This window comes from Condylura cristata, unplaced genomic scaffold (genome assembly GCF_000260355.1).
Source record: "Condylura cristata isolate star-nosed mole 26May11 unplaced genomic scaffold, ConCri1.0 scaffold00015, whole genome shotgun sequence".
NCBI classification, from domain to species: Eukaryota; Metazoa; Chordata; class Mammalia; order Eulipotyphla; family Talpidae; genus Condylura; species Condylura cristata.
The window spans coordinates 16,118,105-16,140,541 of NW_004567116.1; the positions used below are offsets into that span (position 1 = coordinate 16,118,105).

The window sequence follows — 22,437 nt, forward strand, 5'->3', positions numbered from 1 at the left end:
AAAAAGAAAACAGAATTTCATTCTTTGCAAACATTCATCTAGGACCAACATTGATCTAAATCTTAAACCATTGGGTATATTTATCTCTGAATGTGGCAAAAGTAAATAATGAAATTTTTTCTCCATGAGCACCTATTATTAATTTTTGTTCTCTAAGATTTCTCCACCAAAGTTTTTATTTTTTAGGCCTACAATAGTTACAACCACTATAATGTAAATAGTTACTGAAGATACCACTTTCCCTTGTAAAGTCCTCTACTTAAAAGTAGATGGAAAAAAAATGTTGAGATTTCTCTTTTAGAGAAAATGATTTCCACTTTAATCATTTAGGATTAGTTCTTCTCTATCCCTCCTGCCAAATTCTTCACTCTTGGCCTAGGACTTCATATTTATATGAATGTAAATATGACTCTAAGAAGGGTCTTCAGTTTTCATAGGAAAGTAAATTGGTCTAAAACCAAGGATGTATTTCTAAAAAATGGCTATTGGATAGCTTTCAAAAGCATAATATACATTTTAAAAAAGCTCAGAGGCTATTACCCATATTCCCTTGTGTTTGATGACCATGTCCCATTGGATGTGAGACTGAGTCGAAGAAATGAATCCAGGACGCGTCCTCTGGATTCTGCGTTGTCATTCTTTGATTTGGGTGGCTTTCATGGGCCGAGGTTGCTGTGATGATGCAGTTCAAGCAATTGTCAAAACATTAATCAACATTTGGCCAGGAATAGTTACTTATAAAAAAAAAATTATTCTCTAGAAAAGACAATGAAACTATCTCCTCTTGAAGGCCCAAAAATTGAGTAAATGCAGATTGGATTAGCAAACATGGATTCATCCATGCTTATTTTCTTGGCAACGTGTTTTTCAATGAGTAGACTGGAGGACATGAAAGCATTAGTGACTTGTCCAATGGATACAGGATGAATTATAGATGTCAAGTGAAGGTGAAGGAGAAGTAGTTTCTTGCCCAGCCTTTGCTGAGACATCCCCTAGAGGAGGGAAGTGTACAAGTCCAGGCACATGATGTCATTCTGAGATACCACATCCCAGTGAAATGCACATTAGCTGGTAATGATTTAGAGAAGTAATCAGGTAACGGCTTCCCAAGAGATAAATATGAAAGTAAACATCATTCACCTCAAAAGCAAGAATGGAATCCATTAGACACACTGCCTTCAGACAATAGCATTTATGGCATGGATACCATAGAAGAAGGCAGCGCATCCTACCACTTTATTCTGAATCAATGGAAAAGTATAGGTAGAAAAAATTATACTAGTCATCCCTTAGCAACAATTGTGCCAAATAACCAGTCACTGAATTCACTGCTCTTACAGGAATGTGTTCCGAGGCTGCCACACACTTAAAGGACAGCATGCACTATATTACAAACAGAAACATGGGAATATTTCTTTCTGGTGCTACATGAGAATATGAAACTTGCATTCATTTTCAAGTTAGGAAGCATTTTAATGTCTCTTTCACACAGAGAAAAGAATCATGCATAGGAACTCGCAGGGTCAAGTTATCTGACACCAACTAGAGAGGAGTCCAGTTTCCAGAATTCCACAATTCAAGAAAAAGGAGATGCCTTTCTTGTGAATCTAAAAAACATTCTGCATCCAAGAAGAAGCCACTAAGCAGCCATGATAAAAGGGCCAAATGACACCAGACAATTATTTTTCAAAGTGTTTGACTCCACTGGGGTTCTGACCAAATGCCTTCTAACACATTCTATTCATAGACAGCCTTGTGATATAAAGCTAGGGCCACATCATGAAGTCAATTACTTTACAAAACAAATGGAGTTTTTTAGATTAGAGCCTCTACCTCAATCTCCCTCGGTTATGCTCAAAATTAGATCTGAAAGTGACACACTTAAGGACTTAATTCTTTGAATTTCTTTCATGTGCTTTTATATACATTCTTGTTCAGGTGATTTGTTGGTCGCTGACTGCATCATAATCTCTTAAGGAACCTTAACATCTTATGACATTTCCCTCAATTTCTTTTATTCAGTTATCTCAATATTCAACGTTCAACCCAAAAGAAAGTTTCCGCCCAATTTTACTTGTTAACCCATCCATTACCGGGTGTCCCGGCTGTTGAGTGGGAATCTTCATTTGGTATCTGGGGATACTCCCCCTGCCATCCATTCCCAAACCACTGTTCTTTCTGGGTAGCCGTTTCTTCTGTTGTGATACTAGGAGTGGCTTGGGCTGTGAGAAGATGTGAATTGTGAGCTTTAATTGTGCAATTTCCTCACCAAACCATATATTTCCATTGTAAGGGCATTTACATGTAGAGAAAAGGTAAAAAAGGAAAGCATTGATTTTCTGAAAGGAACATTAGAAAGCAATTGATCCAACTCTTTCATTTTTTCAGAAGGGAAAATGGGGTCCCAAAGAAGTTTTGATTTGCTCAGATCATATAACCAGATTGGTACAGAAGTAGGACTAGATCAGGTCTGTGAATGTCCAGTACTATTTTTCTATAGTCTATGACCTCATCTATCCTGTGATTCAGCTCTTTGTTCCAGTAATTTATGGGAGAGGGGGCTATATTGTGTGACAATAGATGACAAGATGAGCACAGCAGAGACCTGCTCACATTGCCACATTCCACAGCCATGTGCCTGGAGATGTACCAGCGAGGAGTCTGTCCAGCGTGAGAGCTGTGGGTGGTGACAGGGACTCTCCTCCACGAATACAGTATGAGGTAACATGGATGTGGCATCTGAAATTGACAAAATTGGGCCTCCCTGGTGGCACAGGGGTAAATCTCAGTGCTGTTATCACACTATCACTGCTGTGGCCTGAGTTCGATCCCCAGCCAGGGAGATGACCCACACATGGCTCAGCAGACGTCTCCTGTCTTGCCTGCTGCTCCCCTCAGCAGTGTATTTCAGTCAATCTGCCTATCCTGCTCCTCACTCTGTCTCTGACAAACCCTTTCACCCCAGTTCGCATATGCATAAATAAATAAAAGAATAAAATTGACAACATTGTTTCAATAAAATTAATTCAGTAGAAGATAAACAATTCTAGCCAGTATTTGGCTTATATAAACAATACTAGTGTCCGTTTTAAAAAAGACAAAATGAACAGAATAAAAAAATCTATCAGGACACCTTTGGGTAAGATCATTACGTCTCCAACATTTTCATCTATAGCAACTAATAGCAACTTTAGTTGATCAAGAAATGAGTCGTTAAACTTGTCAAGGCAAAGTATATATTGCTTGCAGAATCGGTAATTCATTATTTTAGAAAATTGACAGTGTAATTTGATGATTTCAAGGATTTTTTTTTGGCAAGGATATTTTACAAATAAAACTTATTTTCTCCATTTTATCTTTGCCTTGGCAAAACATTCTTGAGGTTAACTGGTTAACTAGAAAGAGAAAAAAATCTAATCCTTAAATACTACCTCCCACTGACAAAATTGCTACCTCTTGACAAATAATGAAGTTAGAAGAACCATGAGGTATAATCACCAAAAAAGGAAAGTTAACCCAAACATAGACTATCTACTACAAGCTTCATAAAAAGGAAAACAAAAAGAAAAAAGAAACAGGTATGTGTGCATACATGTGAACACACACACTACTACATAGTTTTTCTGACACTATCTTCATGAGCACAATGGTCCTTAAACACTTAGTAACCCCTGTTGTTTTCAACATATAGGGTTAGCTGGGTTTGGAATGTTCGTTGTAAAATATGAAGGTCGATTTTCTTTTGCAAACTGATTTTCTCTAGATTAAGTGCAAAAGTCAATGAGAATCATTCTGTGTTTTGTAAATACTGACATGAGAATTGGCAGAGCTGTTTCTGCTTCCCTCCCTTAGGTTTTTTAAGTGTACTTTGTAATTCCTCTCCAGCACTGATGCTCCACACAGAACAACTTTTGACAACACGCTCATTTAACACCAATCCTCTCAAGTAGCTTTCATCCTTTTAAATATAAATTGTCTTCAATAATTTCTAAGCTGTACTATCAAGACCCAAAGGGAACTGTTACAGAATCCCATTCTCAACAGATTCTGCTTCTTATTTCCTTCTATCAGAAAACTCCTCTATTAACTCAGTCCATCACTTTCATGGTATACCAAACCTATTGCAGGAAGTAATGAGTGAATCCCTGTTGGACACATTCAGTATATCACTCTCAGGACTATTAACCCATGTCCTAGCTGATTCTGAAAACATCCCTCAACCAGGGATTCCCCAACTCTTTGGTTTCTCTGTTTGACGTGTGTGTGTGTGTGTTCTCTCGAGGAGCATCCAAGGCTGTGAGAATGATAGTTCAATCATACTTTACAAAATGCTACAAGCTATTACCCAAAATTAAAGCTTATTTTTTAAAATTCCAAACAAAATAAAGAAGAGTAAATATACTTCTTACTTTTTTATTCTATCCTCATAGTCCTGTAGTTGTTCCATAATTAGAAAACCGGAGGTGTTTCCATGTAAGTAGGGATAATAGCATCAATCTTCCCCCAGTTACCTCACAATTAAAGACTGATAACAAAGAGTCACAGAATTCAAATACAGACCATCTAAACTATGAACTTTCCCTCAAAAACCCTAATTATGCCTTTCCAAAATGTAGTGATGAACAGAAAGTGAGAAAGAAACTGGATTCTTCATAGGTCTTCATCAAAAGTATGGATTCCAAAGATCATTGTACTTGTCAAGTTTTCTTTTCAGATCCCACTGCTAACCACCCAAAGAAAACACTTTTCACACATCCATAAACACACTAATATCCCAAATAAAATCTTTAAGAATATTTGACATAAAACTCTATCTCAGATTTTTTAAAGCATTTTAACTTTTTCAACATTTTGTCCTTTGAGGCAATTTCTAAAAATTTGTGCACAGATTTCTGGCTGTTGTTTTATCATCTGGAGATAAAATAAAAATCACTGTAAGAGTATAGATGTGATCAGTGTCTAAGCAGTAGTCCCTATTGGCTGAGCTCATTTAGACTGGCACTGCCGACTCCATCCTTCTTACTTGTGCTTGTAGAATGGTGGGTCTCCTCTTCATCCTGATGCTCGTTGTGCATGAGAGGAGGGTGTGGTTCCTGGGTCCAGTTTTCCCCATAAGCATTGGTGCTACTTTTGTCCACATCTGTCATGATGATGGTTATATACACTATGACTTTTTTAGCAACTGACTCTTGATTTTTCTGTTTTTCCCTTAAAAGACAGGCTATTTAGTGGTCTTATGTTCTGGGCACTAATCTCCAAGTCAAACTGAATATCCTCATAAAAAGCGTACTAAGAATTTGTGATGAGACAGTAACTAAATTTCCCACAGTGTACTGATGATTGTCCTATTCAACAACAGATGTTGAGAAAAAAAATTGACAATTACATATGCATAACCCAGGCTCTCCCTTGTGAGACAATGGATTGGAGCACAGCCCTGCAAAGCCGGCCACAGCCACTTCCGTGTAAGTTCGATCCCTAACTCCGGAGGTGATCCACATGGCACAGCAGCCCTCTCCTGACCTGTCCACTGTTTCCCCTCAGCAGTGTATTTCAGTCACTCCTCCTGTTCTGTTCCCCACTCTGTCTCTCGTGAATCCCCTCACCCCTGGCACCTCTGGCCTGTACCCCAGTTCTGTAAGTACAAATAAATCTTTAAAAAAATATGCATAACCCATTACCATCCATGCTCGTGGTTGTCTGAGGTAATAGTTCTGGATCCACAGGGGCTGGTCTCCATAGAGTCCAGTCCATGTCCTCGCCTGGGCGTACAACAGCTGACGGTGTCGTTGAAACTGTGATAATGATGATCGAAGTGATAAGGAAAATGTTACTTCTTGAGCCTTCACCACTTGCTCTGCACATTTCCCCCTTCTGCAGTCTATCTGGTGAGTCATGCATACGAGCTTGGCTAGATGGTTGAGTGGAAATGGAGTGAAAGTAGAGAGAGGCTTCAGCTTCATTCCGCCATGCTCTTAAGCACCTCAGTGTCCTTTAAACTCTGTCATAGAGTAGTTGAAGTCGAACATGAGATCTTCGGGAGAAAACAGCCAAAGCCACTGCAGCAGGAGGAAGGACAGTTGGAAAGCACCAGCCCTCCACCAAGGATAACCAAAAATGCCAAAATTTTGCTCATCCATGCAGTTGTAAGGGACCTTTGCAGCAGAGAGCTCAAGCACTCCGGTTTCACTGGCATGAGCGCTACGCGTAGAACCGCAGGCTGCAGAGGCAGATATTGAAAATTATACCATGATGATTACTTTATGCTTTTAGTTGTTTAGGCAGAAAACACCCTAAACTTACCTAGCTTTCCTCTAGGTGAGTCTAAGGTAGAATCTCCTCACAGAATGGTTATATGATTTAGCTATACATTATGCAAATTTATATATGATATGGTATTCTTATCCAATATAAAGCATCTCACAAGCAAGCCATTCATAGCCAATGAAAGAAAAACAAGGTATATGCATTCAGTAGAAAAACACCATAGGTAACCAACCACCATCATAGCAGCTCACCGAAAAAAAAAGTGAAATACATTCACCAGCACCTTAATGTGGCCCCCAACAGAAGGATCATGATAAATTCAGAATCAATATTATTGGTGGAAAGATCATTTACAAATCCATCCTCATTCTTTCAACCTTTATCTTGATACCCAAATAATACAAAACTCTACTCAAAACTGTCCTCACAGCTCTATTTCACAGAAAAATCAAGATAAATTATGAAGCATATTCTCAGTGAACATAAAAAGGTGACAGTTATCTCCTTACAGAAGAAATAGACCACCCTACTGAATTATATGCAGCAGAAAAATGGACTAAGTTGGAAGGTGTTCGCAGAGATGAAAAATGCCAGTGGAAGTATTTTCCTGGAGTTTAGGCATATAAACTTATTTTCTGGATGATCTTTCATGAACTTCTTAAGCATTAAGGTCACAACCTGAGCCCACATCCTGAATCAAAGAGACAGTGTAATAGTAAAGCTCCAAGAGTTGGGTTGGTTGGTTGTCTCTGAAGTTATTAGAGAGACAACTTCTCTCTGAAGTTATTAGTGATGCAATTGATTAAGTGCTGCAGAGTTGCCCAGATAAAGGACTACACCCATTTAAAAACTGAGATATAATGCATCCTATTCATCTCAAGTATTTAATATATCAGTGTCATATGCTTTGATGACTCAAAGATGTGAGCAATATTTTGGACTCCTTTTCTCTGGGTGCTGCCCTTTGGGGGTGAAACTCTCAGGTTTTAATAGGACAAGCATAACTTTAGTAACCTGAGAGAGCTGTAAGGAAAGACACAATTATGATGGTGTGAATCTAAGAATTTTGTCTCTGTTTAGCATTATCTTAGGTCATTATAGGACTGTATGAGAAGCAGTCGTGAAAATAGACTATTATACCAATTTTTGCATTTCTGAGGGCATTTTTCAGCTCAATTTCAATCCTTATTCTCAAAAAGTTTTATAATTGTCACACTATTTTGCTATGTTATCAACATTTGTTTTAATAATTGGCAATTTTTTTTAAAGTTCAGCTGATGTTTGTCTTGCTTTTCAATATCTTTCTGTTATATTTCTGTCAACTTTGTTAAAATTCCAGATTAATTATTTTTTACCTCAGCCAGCTTATGATTAACTATGACAATTCTTGATTTCTGCTTTTCAATTTAAGCCTTTCTAAGCCTTCAATTTGGGATCATCTACAACTTTAATCAATAGCCTTCCAAGCATATTCTCCAACTCTATTGCTTCAACAGACCATGAGATCCTTGAAGGCAAGAATTCTGATTTTTTTTTTAATCTTTGTGTTTTCAACACCTAGTAGAGGAGGTAAACAATATTTACTGAAATGTTTAACTATGCCACCTCTGATAAGGCTAAACAATTAAAAGAGACTCCATATTAGTGGACCCCATTAAAAAAAAAAAAAAGACAGAAAGATCATGAGGCACTGGGAATTTTATAAAAGATATCTTTCCCATTTCACTTCCTTTCAAAAAATTCTATTTTTTTCCTTCACAATCTCATCAAGGAACAACTAAGGTATGATAAGTTCATGCTCATTTGTCAGATTAGCTATTTCCCTAGATAGACACCATTGAACATCACTCAGATTCAATGGTAACCTGGCATAAATGGAGCTACAGTAATTGGTTATTCTTACTGGTGCTGGAGATAAAATCTTCATCATCATCAATGCCTGATCCAGAATAAATGGGGTGTCTGTCTCTTTCATCTTCATTTTCTTCAGTTGGTGCCCAGCCTGCTGAGATGATATTTGAATCCGTACCTGTTGTGGTGACTCATGTTAGTGGCTGAACTAGATGTTGTGCAACCCATTTGACAAAGGAAGAAAGTCAGGCACAGAATCTAGAATGGAGTTCCCAAGATTGCAAGAATAAAGTGGAGAGATTTGGATTGTATGCCCCAAATTACTTTTTCCTGAACTTAATGTACAGATCTGAAAACAATTGCTTATGAACAATTGACTGTTCTCTTAGGAAGTTAAAAGAATACAGACATAACTCCATAAAAGGAAAGAGGCCAATGGGCATTCCCTCATCCTTCCAGAGACACTTATTATTAACCTATTAAGTATATGTCATTAAAAGTAAGATGGCAAGAATACAAAAGGTAGATTTCATATGTGTCTATTTCCTTTGTTAAATCATCTACACAAAAACATCAGAATCTAAACCCATGTTTATTATTTCTAAAATACCATATTATATTCACAACTTGCTAAATCATTTTTTATCTTCTCTAGGATCAAAATCACTGTAGCTTAAGGGCATATGAAAACTTCACTGCAGTTTCCAACAGTGGTTTAGCATACAGCAAAGACATTAATCAATTAAAAAAGAAAACTCACATCTAGCTTTTATTAACCAACCAAAGGGGTCACAAAGTGGATGATAGCTGACATTTTGAGAAATCCTCACTTTTTCTTTGAGATTCATTAACAGAAAAAGTCTATGGAAACCTCCCACCTTCTACCTTCTTTAGTGCCGACAGCAAGAGATATCTCTACTGAAAATGGGTTTCCTATATTTTGAATGAAATCCAGGCTATCTTTTGGAATGACTATTTGTCTTTTTATACTACTAGTGTTTAATTCCAAAATGGTTTCATTGATGATGCTTTTCTTTTTATATTTTATTAGCTTTAATTATGTCATTATATTTGTCCATGAAAAGTCAAGAACTGTATGCTTTGGTCATTTTAGAATAGCTTTCAAAGTGAAAATTTTGTTCTCTCATCAAGAAAGACCTGGTCCCCCCTCCTCATTAGCCTCCTCCTGTGCTATATTAATTCCAAAGTGTGGAAAGAAAAATATCTGATTATTTAATGCTATAGCATTAAATATAGAGACCTTATAGCTTATGATCTTTCTATAGTCATTAAAAGAAATAATTTACAAAACCAGGAGGACTTTAGACTTTGACAAAGTCCTATAGATCAATGAGAATTATGGAAGATTGTCAAGAAAACATATGAAATGAGATAATCATAACTCATTACCAGCCATTTTTGTTGTTGGATGAAGGTGATTCCTAGTCTCTGATGGTTGAAACCACCATGAAAACCAATCGTGGGCTTCTTGTTTCTTGGTTGCTGTTTTGGGAGTTGGGTCACTAGGGCTCATCAAAGCTGTCGTAACCAAAATTGATTTGATTGTTGAAAAATTAATTATCAGTTTCTATGGAATAGCATTGTGTATGCACTTACTCTTTTGCTATTCGAGACAATCATCTATACTTGAGGTAGATGGTGAAAAGAAAAGGAAATAGCGCAGAAGTCCCATTTGTTTCAGAGGCCCAGACTGGAGTTCACAGAAGGTCAGAGATGGAAGGACCTTAAATACCATCTGGTTCATGCTTGCCATCTTACAGATGAAAAAAAAAAATGTGCTGAAGTCAGAAAAGTTATATAACAAAGACTTCCCAAGAGGAGCATGAGAGATGCATTTGAATTTTTAAAAAATCTAGTGTAAAAGGGATTACATTTTGTTGGCACTCTCCAAAGCTCAAGCTAGGACCTCTGCTAAGAATTTTGGGAAATTGACATTCTTCCAAATGTTGGATCTCAAAGGTACTAATCTGAACTATCCAACAATGAACTTCTTCATAAAGTATTATATGCCCCACCATCAGAAGTTCACTGAGCAGGAAAGTTGTGTAGGAGATTAAATGATTAGAGCTGTTGACTGAACTAGACCATTTAAGATCCTCTTGAAATATGAGAGTTGGTTTTAAAACCCAGCTCCTAAGAGTAGTATGCTTCATCTTCTCTACAGTCTGTGTTAGCCAACCAACATCAATGTCCAAGATTTTAAGATATGATATTTCCAAGACTCATAACCCCTGCACTTTTAAAGACAGGGAGAATGACAGATGAAGTTTGGGAAAATGCCTTTCTACTTTCTTCTATGCAGAGTCCAAATCCTCCACCAACCTTATCCATGTTCACTTTTCATATAAACACTAACTTTGCAAAGCAGAACAGAGTATTTTGAGTCCCAGTTCTTGAAAATACAATACGCAATCAGGCAAGATAGAGATGAAGTGACCCAATGATGTCATCAATGAGAACAGAGGCAAGAGACCCGATTTGAAAACATCCAAAGACTGCCATTTCTGCAGCCATATTGTGCATCCGAAGAATATTAGAAAACAGTAGATGGAAAAACAAAACAAAACAAAAAAATTCAAGCAAAGATGCTGGAACCATGAGTAAATCACCAAACATGAAAGAAAGCAGAATTAGATTTCTTTTTCCAGCTATCAAGAAAGCCCAGAAACGACCCAAGATGAAGCAATGGTAAGATGTGCTTCACAATGATTGTCACAATATACTTTTAAAAATAGTGTATTTATCTCACTCCCTTCTTTCACACAATCACATACACACATATTATTAGCACCTTATCACTACATTATGCAATCATAATATCAGCACTAGATTCATTATACTAGTATTTGTTGAAATATAAATATAGTTATTCTATTAGTTATTAAGAGTTTAGTCTCGTAACTGTCTAATAAGTTAAATACAAAGGACCAATTTATTACTCTCCTTCTAGAAAAAGAATGCCTAATTATTTTGAATTATGGACATTTCCTCCATCAACAGTAGCTCATAAGTGAAAATACGCTTTTAGTCTACCTTTGTAACAGACTTTGAATCCTCTGCCACAAGTCTCTTATGTCAAAATACTTTGCAATAATTTAGAGTAAACAGTCAAACAGCCAGGGAGCTTGTTAGATTCTGATCTAAAGTAACAAATCACTTCCTACGCATTGCAGTGGAGGTTTCAGACAGCCACACAGTTGTCCAGGGCTTATAGTTTCCATCCATAAAGTGGCACTTCCCTGCTACTACCACTGACTGATAATTAGATCAGCTGGGAGTATGCATATCTAATTGACTTCTTTCTAGAGGGCTTGCTCTGAACATATTTTCTAAGCAAAGCTTCTGATGAGAAATACAATTCTGATTCTATGAGCATGTTCTCTAGAAGGAAAACAAATAAGATGTTTAGGAGACTCTGGATCTAAACAGGCCTTTCTGTAAGTGTAAAGATATCACACCCTGTAGTCACAGAGGAAGGGGAAGGAGCACATTATAGTGATGGGTAACCGTTTCCTTTAACACTGAGAGACCTGGCATTCAGGACAACAGTAAGCAAAAGACACAATAGTTTACCTGGCGTTGGTGTTGTTGTTCGATCCTGAGTCTTAGGCTGTGAATTACCCAACCAGGACCACATCCAATTATTTTGTTCCTGAGCAGCTGAATGTCTGTTTGAGTACACAGCTGAAGTAACTGGATCAATTATGAAAACATCGTTTAGTGAATTCTTTCCATGAAACCTTTATTCTCAGTCCTTTCTGTATGTTCAGTCTGTCCATTATAGAACGATGATTAGGAAAAACAAGTAACACCTGATTTTATCTTTCCAGTCTCCTAGACACATGGAACAGTATCAGAAATGCAAATGCACGGCAATTCAGTGCTGCTCATTCTGAGTAGCATCTGACACAGAGAGAATATCAAATGTGGATGGAGAGAAAGACTAGTTTACTAATCCTTGCTTCTGTTCAGTCTACTCTGTGCTAGTGAAATGTAGGCTCACAACAAAATCAAGCAGCTGATTAATAACCCGTGGTGGAAACAGATTTATTTAACGGAGGGTGTGACCTTGTCACGAACTAAAGATCTTCAACACCGCATTTTAGAAAGTTGCTTTCATTCATTCATTTATTTTGGGGGTATTTTTAGAGGTGTTGCCTGTGTGTTTCTGGTCTGTCATTGTTAAATGATAGTGTGATGACAACAGGCATTTCAAAGCTCAACCCACAATCATTAATATCAAGTCAAGCTTTATACTTGAGAGAAACTTTGCAAAGAATGTGTGCTCAAAGTGTTGAAATTAGATAAAGCTTCCTCAAGCATCTAACTAATAGTTTCTGTCACTTTTGATTTTAACTCTGAATGTGTTCCCAGAAAGGAAACAAAATTGCTCAAGTTAGAGAGATTTTGGACTCTGTTCAAATTAGAGGAAGGAAAATCAGTAATATTTTACAACTTGAAATCTCTCATTTGACTCTCAAGTTGGACTTGAGTCCAGAATGATTCCCTGTAGATGAAGAATAAAAAGACCATGAGGATAAGCATCTCAAGCAGTTGAAATCTTGAAAAACCACACCCCTTTGAAAGCCTGATAGAAGTTACAGCTTTTCTCCTCACGAAAGTGATCTACAGGTGTGCAGTCTCAAAATTTATCTCAGGTGGTTCTGCAGCACCTTCTGGCCTGTCATTGAATCTACAGGAAGTCCAGGACCTCCAGATTAAAAACTACTCCATCTCTGTCCACCAACTATCAACACCTTGCACACTACATTCTGTGCCACGAGGCTGTATTTGCTCAGAAAAGAGAGTAGAAAGAAAGCCATTTTCACCAATGATGCCCTCAGATAAATTGCAGCATCCCCTTGGAAAATTTAGATACCTCATTCTCAGCTCAGAAACTGTTTATTAAAGATGCAGAGTTCCTGCTGCCCTCAGCCTGTAAGATGCCAGGAAGTAGTATGCCAATGAGTAGTAAACACACAAGAGCAAGACAGAAATGGGCATTATTTCTGTCTTCTTGAAAGTTATCATGTGAAATTTTGGAAAATAGAAAAAGCACCAGCCTCACCAGCAGAGTTTCCAGTTTTCCCCACCCTTGGTTGTGCCAGACACCCCCTCAACCCCAACCTCAAATTATTTGACACCTAGAAGACAAAGAAATAGAGAAGTCCAAGGCAGGAGTCTGTTTCCTGAATTGGTTTGGATTTCTAGATTCCAAAGAAGTCCATTGAAAAGTGGCTGATGACGCGCCTCCGGAGGGTGCTTCCAAAAATAACATTTATAAAAAATGCCTGCTGAAGTCAATAACTACTCAGCTGGTTATTCTTATTGACTTTCCCTACTGCCACCCACTAAGGCTCCTAAAGGAGGGGTGAGCTAGCCGAGCCAGAGACATGTGCTGACCGACACTCAGCCAGCTCTCCTCTTGACCTCTGCTCTCGAAGTGCATTAGGAAGGATTTGTAACCACCACTCCCTCACTAATTCCCATCCACCATCCACCAGTGATACAGTTTTGGGAATCTCCTCACTGGACTTGGAAAACACAATCTCTTCAAGAACTTATCAGGTTAATTTTTCTAGTGTGTCATATAATTGTTTTCTTTGATGCCCTTTTTTGTACAAATTGGATTGTTTAGAGTCTGTTGGTTTATTGAACCCAGTATCATTTCAGGACTCTCAAATTCATCTTCCCTAGATACACTTTGATAGAAAAATGAGTCTGTCCCTAAACTACTAAAAGAAACTTGCTCTGAAAAGAGCAAAGTACAATTTTTTTTCCTCAACGCAAACCCTGAACCATCTTTCCTTGGAGTCTCCTACCATTCCTTTTCCTCCATTTCCGAACACTATATAGGCTCCATGAAGGTAGAGCTAAGTTAGTCCCAATTTCAGCACAAGAAAACCTGAAGCTCTGTTGAATGAAGAACCAGCTTACTTCTCTTTGATATCACATCCAATGGTGATTATTATCATCCATCATCACAGGCTTGGTCCTTAACATGAGCTTGCTGACTAACTTATTCAGGAAAGACATATGGCTTAAAAAATGAGCTATGAATGTTCATTAAAAGTGCTGATTATCTTTCTAAAGCATGTGTAAAATACTATTTTCTACAGGTTATTGGATACTTGAGTATCAGCATCAACATTCCACGTAGTACATCTGTCAGCATTTGTTTCTTTGGTGATAAGCACTCCTTGGAGTTGACCTGACCTGTATCTTGTTGAGAAGCAATGTCAATGTGGTTACTTATAAAAGACAAGGAGCCTGGGAGGCATTAAGTAGCCTGCAGCACTGCCAGCAGGTTAGTCCATAGGAGGGACCACAACGGAGGTGACAGTCTTGAGGCTGGCAATAAAGTGGGAGAGCAGTTTGAAAACTCTGCTTTTTGAAATGCTTCCAAGAATCTTAAGAAAATGAACCAAACCCCAAATCTATTTGTGCCACACTCTTAGCAAAGTACTCACAGAAAACTTCAGGAGGTTGCCCTGGCTTCTGAGTGAAGAGGCATAGCAAAAGGTCCTTTGGGAGCATTCAGGAGCTGGTAGGTTTCTGCCATACTCTTTGCAGCTCAGAGTCCCAACCCTGGAGAACCACAGCCAAGAAAGAGGGAAGGACGGCAGCCCCCATTCGAGGAAAGCCTCCGGCAGGCAGGTGCCCTGTTTGCACTTGAATGACCCTCTGAAAGAAGGCAGCCAATCCAGAAACCCATTTTAAAACAAACCATAGGTGGAAAGCAAAGCCGAGGAACAGAAGAAAAGAGGGAAATTTAAACACTTCCTAATGCAAGTGAAGTGTAAGGGACTAAAACCTCAAAGAAATCCCAAGCAGTGCTCACACGTTTGCACTCTCACTGCCCCAAAGTAATGAATTACCCACACAAACCAGACAAGTACTGGGAGCCTTCCCCACAGGCTGATATATAAAACACCTAAGCACGTTGAATTTGAGCAGATAACCTCTTCAGCTATGTTTCCTTAGACCAAAAACAGAGGAATGACTTAGTAAACCCATGGCAGATGGCTATATAGCAGAATCAGTAATGTGAGTATAAATCGGGTTCAAACATAAAACACAAAGTGAACTGGGAAAGGGCTTGATGGAATGGTAACCACGTGATCCCAGCCTTATGACAACAATCCTATCCACGGGCAGATAAGGGCAAGCAGGAAACAGGAACGGCTCTGTATCAGGCGCAAATGTCGCAATATCCCAGGACAAGGGGACAAGTGAATTGAGGCTACCAGAGGGTGAGGTGGGGAGCACACAGGGGACAAGAGCACAATGGACTGTGGTGGAGGACTGTGGGTGCCCTATGGGTGGGGTGTGGTGACATACACACGAAGGAGGTGATCCTGTGCCTCTAAGTCACACACAGTGTTGTGAACCAGTGCTACCTCAATAAAAAAGAATTTTACAAAAGCTTCCCACAGGGCATTTCTTGCCCCAAGGTAAGGAAAAAGCGTGTAGATGGAAAAGCACCTAAGTCATAGAAGTCAGCGTGGACAGGTCACTGGCAACCACCATGGCCCTTCCCCAAACTGGGTGGTCAGCTTCGAGCACAGGGCACAGTTGACACAGGAGTGCCTATCACTCCAAAAGGTCAGAGACATGTCTGCACTTCAGTGGCTACTGAAAAGCAGAGTGACGCCTTCTCCTTACTCGTTACAGTGTTGTCCTCTGGGTCCCTGGACACCATCAATCTGTCTTGGTCGTCGGTCGGGTGAGCAGTTGGCAGGTTTGTGTGGAAGATGTAACCTCCCGAAGTGCTTCTTTCGCTGGAGGAGCCACTGCTCATATCCTCCTCGGGGGCGCTGCTGTGGTTGATGTCTTGTGGGTTAGTTCTATATTCGCCTTGCTTGGTGTAGCGGGTGCCGTCACGGTTCACAATCGCTGCAAGGGAAAGGAGGCTCTTTCAGAATGGGCAGCTGACACGCTCTGAGTGTAGGAAAAGGCTGTGGGTGATCTTGTGTGCCTATGACTTCAAAGCTGTTTTGTTATTTAGAACCACAACACCTAATGACCAACCTAGTGTGTGTGTGGTTGGGGGCGGGGGTAGGGAGTGGACAGCTGATGTGTTAAGAAAGTGAACCCTCTGCAGCCCGCACACACTGGGAAGAGGATGCTGTTGAGAGTTCCAGTTTCATGTGGGTCTAAACAAGGAATTCTCTGAACCTCAGTTTCATCATTTGTAAAATGGCGGCTAACATTAACTTTTGTTTTGAGCATACTGTATGTTGTAAAGTGCTGAGAACAGTATTCAAAGTAAAACAGGTGCTTAGAAATAATATTCCCCCACCAGGTACTACCTCTCCCTTCTAAAGACATGCAAAATCAGTTGCTATCAATTGTGTCTCCTGCCAAAAAGGATTTGAAGTAGAAGACAAAGCAGTGATTAGCCTCAGCAGAGAAGATGTATTGGCGAACACAGGAAAAATTCGATTTTCTTTCTAAAGAGCAAATTCTGTCAGTTTCAGCAAGTTCTTACTGCTAGCTAGGAAGCCAACATGCTTAAATATTGACAGAGATGCTTCTACTTTCTGTGAAATTCAAACACAGAATTAACCAACATGGGTATATAGAAAGGTCAAAAATGTTTTAAACAAGAAGTGGCTAGAATGGACAGGGAGAGGAAAGGCAAGAATATTCACTGCCTTCAAGTCTGACATTTGGCTGAAAGGTGCATTTGGCTGAAAGATGCATTTGGCTGAACTTGTTTTCTGCTGTCTTCCATTAGTAGGGATAAAGATTCCTTTATTCACTTATCTGTTTTGCTTGCCCAAGTGGAACGACTAATAAAACAAACTTGTAAACATCTCAAAGTCTCAATCAACCTGATAATCTTTGCAGTGACAGATAAGGAAACACACAAAAATTGTGACTTTGAAAGAGATCCCTGGGAACCAAGAAAATGAGGCATTTACTGAGAATGAGCCAGGCATTCTTTAGACGTGTTATCTTTCTAATTTTCACGGCAATTCTCCTGTGTTATTCCATTACACATATGAGAACACGGAGGCTCAGCAAGAATAAGTCATTCCTCTAAGATCCCATCTGTGGAAAGGAACTAGGATTTCAAACCACGCTGGAGAGAGAGTACCTCTCACAAAGCCGAATTCCTCTTTCTTTTGCAAGACACAGGGCAGGGGCCGCACTATGCACATGGGGGACAGTCTGGAGCTAGATTCGTGCGGTCTACGAAGAGTTTTGCTTCCCTGGCTCCATCGCCCCCAGCCTCCTTGACATTGTGACATTCCTCCATTTTTAGGTGAAAATGGTATAAGTAAGGCTGAAACACATTGGGAAGTTCATACCCTTTATAATTACCTTTCAGCACTTTAGTTAAATAAATCAAAAAAAAAAAAATCTGAAGGGTGAAAATACTAACTCCAACAATACCCTTCTAAGAGAGCCCAAGACTCAGACTCAGAGTCTATAGTTGATAGAATTTAAGAATATTACTTTATTTTCCCGCACAAATATTTTAAAGGTTGCCTTCTACTTAAGTATCTGGTTTTCCATTTGCCATTCCTTTTTTCAAAAAATAAATACCATTTAAATACAAAAGAATGAGTCAATTAAAACTCATAGATGATTGTATTGTATATAAATAAGTCACAAAAAAAATGACCATGGTTTTCAAATGACTGAATTTGAGGAAAAAGTTTTGGGGTCAACCAGAGAGTAGTATGAAGTCATAGCAGGAAAAAGGAAGGGCTATTGAATCACTGATATTGTCCCCAAACTTAGGGACGTGGCGACTGTTCAAGCAAGCTATATGCCATAAAAAATGCACCTGGTCCCTTTCCCAAAGATGGGGAGACTCAGTCAAACCCAGATGAGATACGTACTTATGGAGACAGGACCTTCAAAGGTATTGGGCAGGTCTGTGATTGAGGTACAGTCTTCTTTCTTTTCTGCAGCTGTTGGGTGGAAGAAAAAAAAAAAAAACCCTTGAGAACACCAAAACACATAAGTTAAAAATCTATTTCAGTTCTGCCAGTTAGGATAGAGCTTTATTTTAGCCAGTGCCATCCAAATAATTGTCTTTTTCTGAAATTTAGCTGTTTTTTAATTATCTGGTCTCTGTGATGCATTTTCTATTTTTATTTCATGGATATCTGAAAGAAAATACTTGTTTCCCTACCCGATTCAACAAAATTATTGGTTAATAAATACATATATCCTGTACTAGTCACTGTAAATGTTGAGTAAAATAGACACAATCCTTTCCTGTGCAGAACATGCATTGAAAGTTATTTTAAGCTATAAAATCAATATGAACATATTTTAAAATAAAGAAATGTATGCACTGTAATGAGAAAAACCATGTATAATCACAATAACCTACAGAAATGATGGAAAAAGATGACATGAACCCTATGACAATCTGAAGATTAAAATAAAGAATTTGATAGAAATATTTAAAAACAACTGAATCTTTCATCTTTTTATTAATGTATTACTTTACTAATTTAGCTAATCTCCTTAAGAGCCTACTCAAGGCTGCTTCTCAATATGTAGTTTCTGAGACTCTCAACTTTTGGCTTAGGTTTCTCTAGAATATCTCTTGTTTTAATATATCTCTGATTTTTCTTTTTATTTTGTCCTCTATCTATGTTGTACCTTGCCCCCTTCTTCAGGAATTAAGACTTCTGCCTTAGCTTGGGCCTGCCTAATCACAAACAGACATCACTAGGAGTCCTGTGAATAACATACTTGAAAACCCTCATAAAGCAGGGCCTGGGGCCCTCGATGGTGGCTCAACAAGTTAAAGTGCAGCTCTATGATGCTATCCACAGCCACTGCCATGTGAGTTTGATCCTGGGCCAGAGAGCTCACCCACATGGCACAACAGACCTCTCCTGCTTCGTCCCCCGCTCTCCTCAGCAGTGTATTTCAGTTAATCTGCCTGTTCTACTTTCCACTCTATCTGCAGTGAATCTTCTCATGGCCCCTGCACCTTTGACCTGTTCCCCAGTTCTGGATATATAAATAAACCTTAAAAAAAAAAAAAAAAGATTCCTCAGAGGAGAAACTCTTTAAAGAGAAATGGAAAGACCATTTCTCACCAATGAATCTAAACCAGATCCTCATTCTCCTCTAAGCCCCCAAATGTTGCATGTTATCCTGCTCTCCTTTGGTCTTCAGCTTCACCCTATCTACAATTATCTTGTTCATTTCACTTAACGGTTGTTCATGGCTCATGTCCAAACCCCTGCTGCCTACTATCCACCTACCTCCATTGAAATGTGAGCTCTGCATGATAAGTAGCAACCTTGTCTGTGTTGGCTGGAATATTATATGGGATGGCAACAGAGAGATGTTCAATAAATGTATTTTGATGAACACAAAAGGAAAGAAGGATCAATCTAATTTCCCAAGGGTTGAGTCTTCCAGTTAGCCTACCTCCGATGTTAACCCCCACAGTGCTCTGCTTACAAGTCAAGAAGCATTTAGGTAATTCCTGAGTAACAACGCCATAACAAGTGATTCAAGGCAGCTACAGATCTATCAGCATGTTTTCCTTTTAAGCATTTACTCATCAGATTCACAAAACATGGGAGGACAATAACAACTCATATTCCTTTAGGCTTTTCCATTTAAAAAATTATTTCTCCATAATTCCTTCATTTGAAAGTCAAGGCATTTAGCCAACCTGAGAGGCTTTTTAGGGTCACAACCCTATTCATTTGGGAACAGCACCAGAAATGGTGAGATGACTCTGATGTTCTTACATGGCACAGAGCCAGAAACAGAACCACCGCCTCCAAATTCAAACCTAACTGCAGGTAACTGTAGTGCACAGGGAATTTCCAGGAGCAGAGTTGCCAGACTGGGGCATCATGTCAAAACCATTAAGATGGTTTTGTAAATGACTAAGGGCTTTTGTTCAAGTGGACCCCCTTCATGCTCCAATTCACCTACACTTTCATAAAGAACATCAAATCTGGCAGCAGGCTAAGACGATGGTGACCCAAATGCGCGGTTAACATGCTCAGTCTCCCATGCGAGCTAAGAGGACCATACTAGTCAGCCTTTCATTCCATTTAGTGGGCAAGGCAATGCGGGGAGTCTCCCGTAGTGAGACTTTCCTAACCCAAGTATTCACTAGATTCTGAGGTGGGCTTCCTGGTGGGCTGCATTCTCAGAAACCATCTCTCCACTGCACCAAAATAACTAAGGTACAGGAACTCTTCAGTCCAGCCAATCACCTGTTGCCAGATAAAAAGCCACCTTTCCCCTATTTGCTATGTTCTAGGTGTCCAATAAATATTGTTGAGTAATAAATACATAATGAATATACTAACAAATGTAGAATCCTCAAACTCACTAAAGTCTGCCTTGAAATGAGGATGAGGCTTTTGACTGAAAGCAAATTTAAAAAACGAACTCTCAAATCAGCTCTCTGTTGTGTTCACAGAGAAGACACCAGGCCTAACTAATGAGGCAAAAAAAAAAATCATGAGGTTGCCCTTAATTTAATTTGTAAACCACGGGTCAGAGTTTCCAAAAATTCTGCAGGACTTTTAAACATACAGAAGCTTTCTGCTAAGATCAGGTGCTTTGGTCCCTATAGCCTGTTGAGGGGACATCATCATACCACCAGTTTGTATCAGGCGAGGCTGGAGTCAAGGAAATTTCTAGTGAGACCCTTATCATAGAAGTTTCTAAAGAGTTGTAGCTCATATAAACCCCCAACCCACTGACTCTCAGACAGACATTTAGAATGTATTTATCTTCAGAAAAATGTTCTCTTGTCTCCCAATTTAGCAAGATTATTACCCCCAAGATAACAAATATGGCATTAAGTTCTTTTTCATCCCATTTCACAGTACTGAGTCTATACAGGTGATCAAAGGACACTGTTTTTTAAAACTTAAAAACTTATACCAGCAGCCAGTCCACTTTGAGTGTATTTGAAAACTAGAAAAGGAAACATTATTTCTAATTTGACTACTTTAAAGAACCACTTTGATCAGTAAAACAGCCATCATATTCTTGAACTTTTCAACTGGATTAATATCCCAAAGGAAGTATTGTTGATTCCACTTCCTGAGAACAGACTTACCCTTAGGGGAAAGAGCAAGGGGAAGGAGAGAAGTCTCAGTAGTGACCTGCCCAGGTAGCTTCAATTCGAGATAATAAGACAGTGGGCTTTTGCCACCATTTTGGGTTAAGCTTACTTTCAGCAGTGAGACACTGTGGAAGTGCAGCAACATGATGTGCTACATATATTCACTTAACAAGATGCAGTGGTACACAAACCTTTAGGAGGCACAGAAGGCCCAATTTGAGAAGCAAGACATTCATCTGACTGTTGCGTCCTCAGCAGTTCTCAAGGACAGGCAGTGGCATTGTTAGCCTTTGGCTACAGACCAACCCCAAACTCTCCCCTCCCATCTTCCTCTGACTTCTGACAAGATAGCTAGACCATTGGCTGCTCTGTGTCTATTTCCTGTGTATTCGCACATGGTTTTTTTCCCCATAATCATGGCATTAGAATAGACATTCTGCATAAAGACCGTATATCACTTAGCTTCATTGAATGGACTCCTCCTCTGTGGGTCAAATTTATTTTGTTCTTTACTCACGTGTCAAGGAGATTAAGCATTCTAAGACTTTCTCCTTATTTTGTGTCTCTCCATAGGTTCAATGATCTGTATGAATCTGACATAAGCTACTGGTTTTACACATCCCCTCTGATCAACCCTGATACATGCCCTCATTCCAAAACTCTCGTTTTCTCCTCTGGGTTCCCACTAGGTCTATTCTGTCCGTACAAAAGCATAGGGGAGGCAGGTGTTGTCTAAAGCTACTGATATAATCTCACAGTTCCTCTGATGTCTCTACTTTAGTGAAAAATGCATGCAAATTGCATATTCTACTACCATATATAATATCTGTCATGTAAAAAAAATGCTGTAAGTCATTGTGGAATAATAACTGAGTTTATCTCATATAGTGTCTTAAATCACTTCTCAGCTAATTTAACATCCACTTCTCATCCTTAATGCAACTGACAGTTCAAGAAGATATGTCAAGTTTAATTTGTGGCTTGTCTTTTCCTTCACACAATCTCAAACCTTTAGGGGGAACAGAAGGCCCAATTTGAGAAGAAAGACATTTATCTGATTGTTGGCATTTAAAACTTTGACTTTTACGGGGTTGACCTATCTCAAAAGACCCTGAAGATTCATGATGCCGAGAATTCTTCAATCTTGCTGGGGCCTGAACGAGACTTGTAAACGTGAGTTTCTAAACTAATGTTTGGGGCTAAGTCCCTCAGACAGG

The 22,437-nt window shown here is 39.0% G+C and overlaps 1 protein-coding gene across 2 annotated transcripts in view; it reads right to left on the reverse strand.

The window, feature by feature from the left end:
• Positions 1-22,437, reverse strand: part of CD44 (CD44 molecule (Indian blood group)) — an 80,331-nt gene that overhangs the window by 18,322 nt on the left and 39,572 nt on the right. The window contains exons 4-11 of one of the 2 annotated variants that reach the window (XM_004682912.2): positions 17,994-18,065; positions 15,805-16,035; positions 9,529-9,657; positions 8,171-8,296; positions 5,682-5,795; positions 5,024-5,140; positions 2,094-2,222; positions 541-672 (exon numbers count right to left, since the gene is read on the reverse strand). In XM_004682912.2, the coding sequence (XP_004682969.1) occupies positions 541-672; positions 2,094-2,222; positions 5,024-5,140; positions 5,682-5,795; positions 8,171-8,296; positions 9,529-9,657; positions 15,805-16,035; positions 17,994-18,065 (1,050 nt within the window). The remainder of the gene's footprint in view (positions 1-540; positions 673-2,093; positions 2,223-5,023; positions 5,141-5,681; positions 5,796-8,170; positions 8,297-9,528; positions 9,658-15,804; positions 16,036-17,993; positions 18,066-22,437) is intronic. The other variant, XM_004682923.2, reaches the window with a different exon arrangement.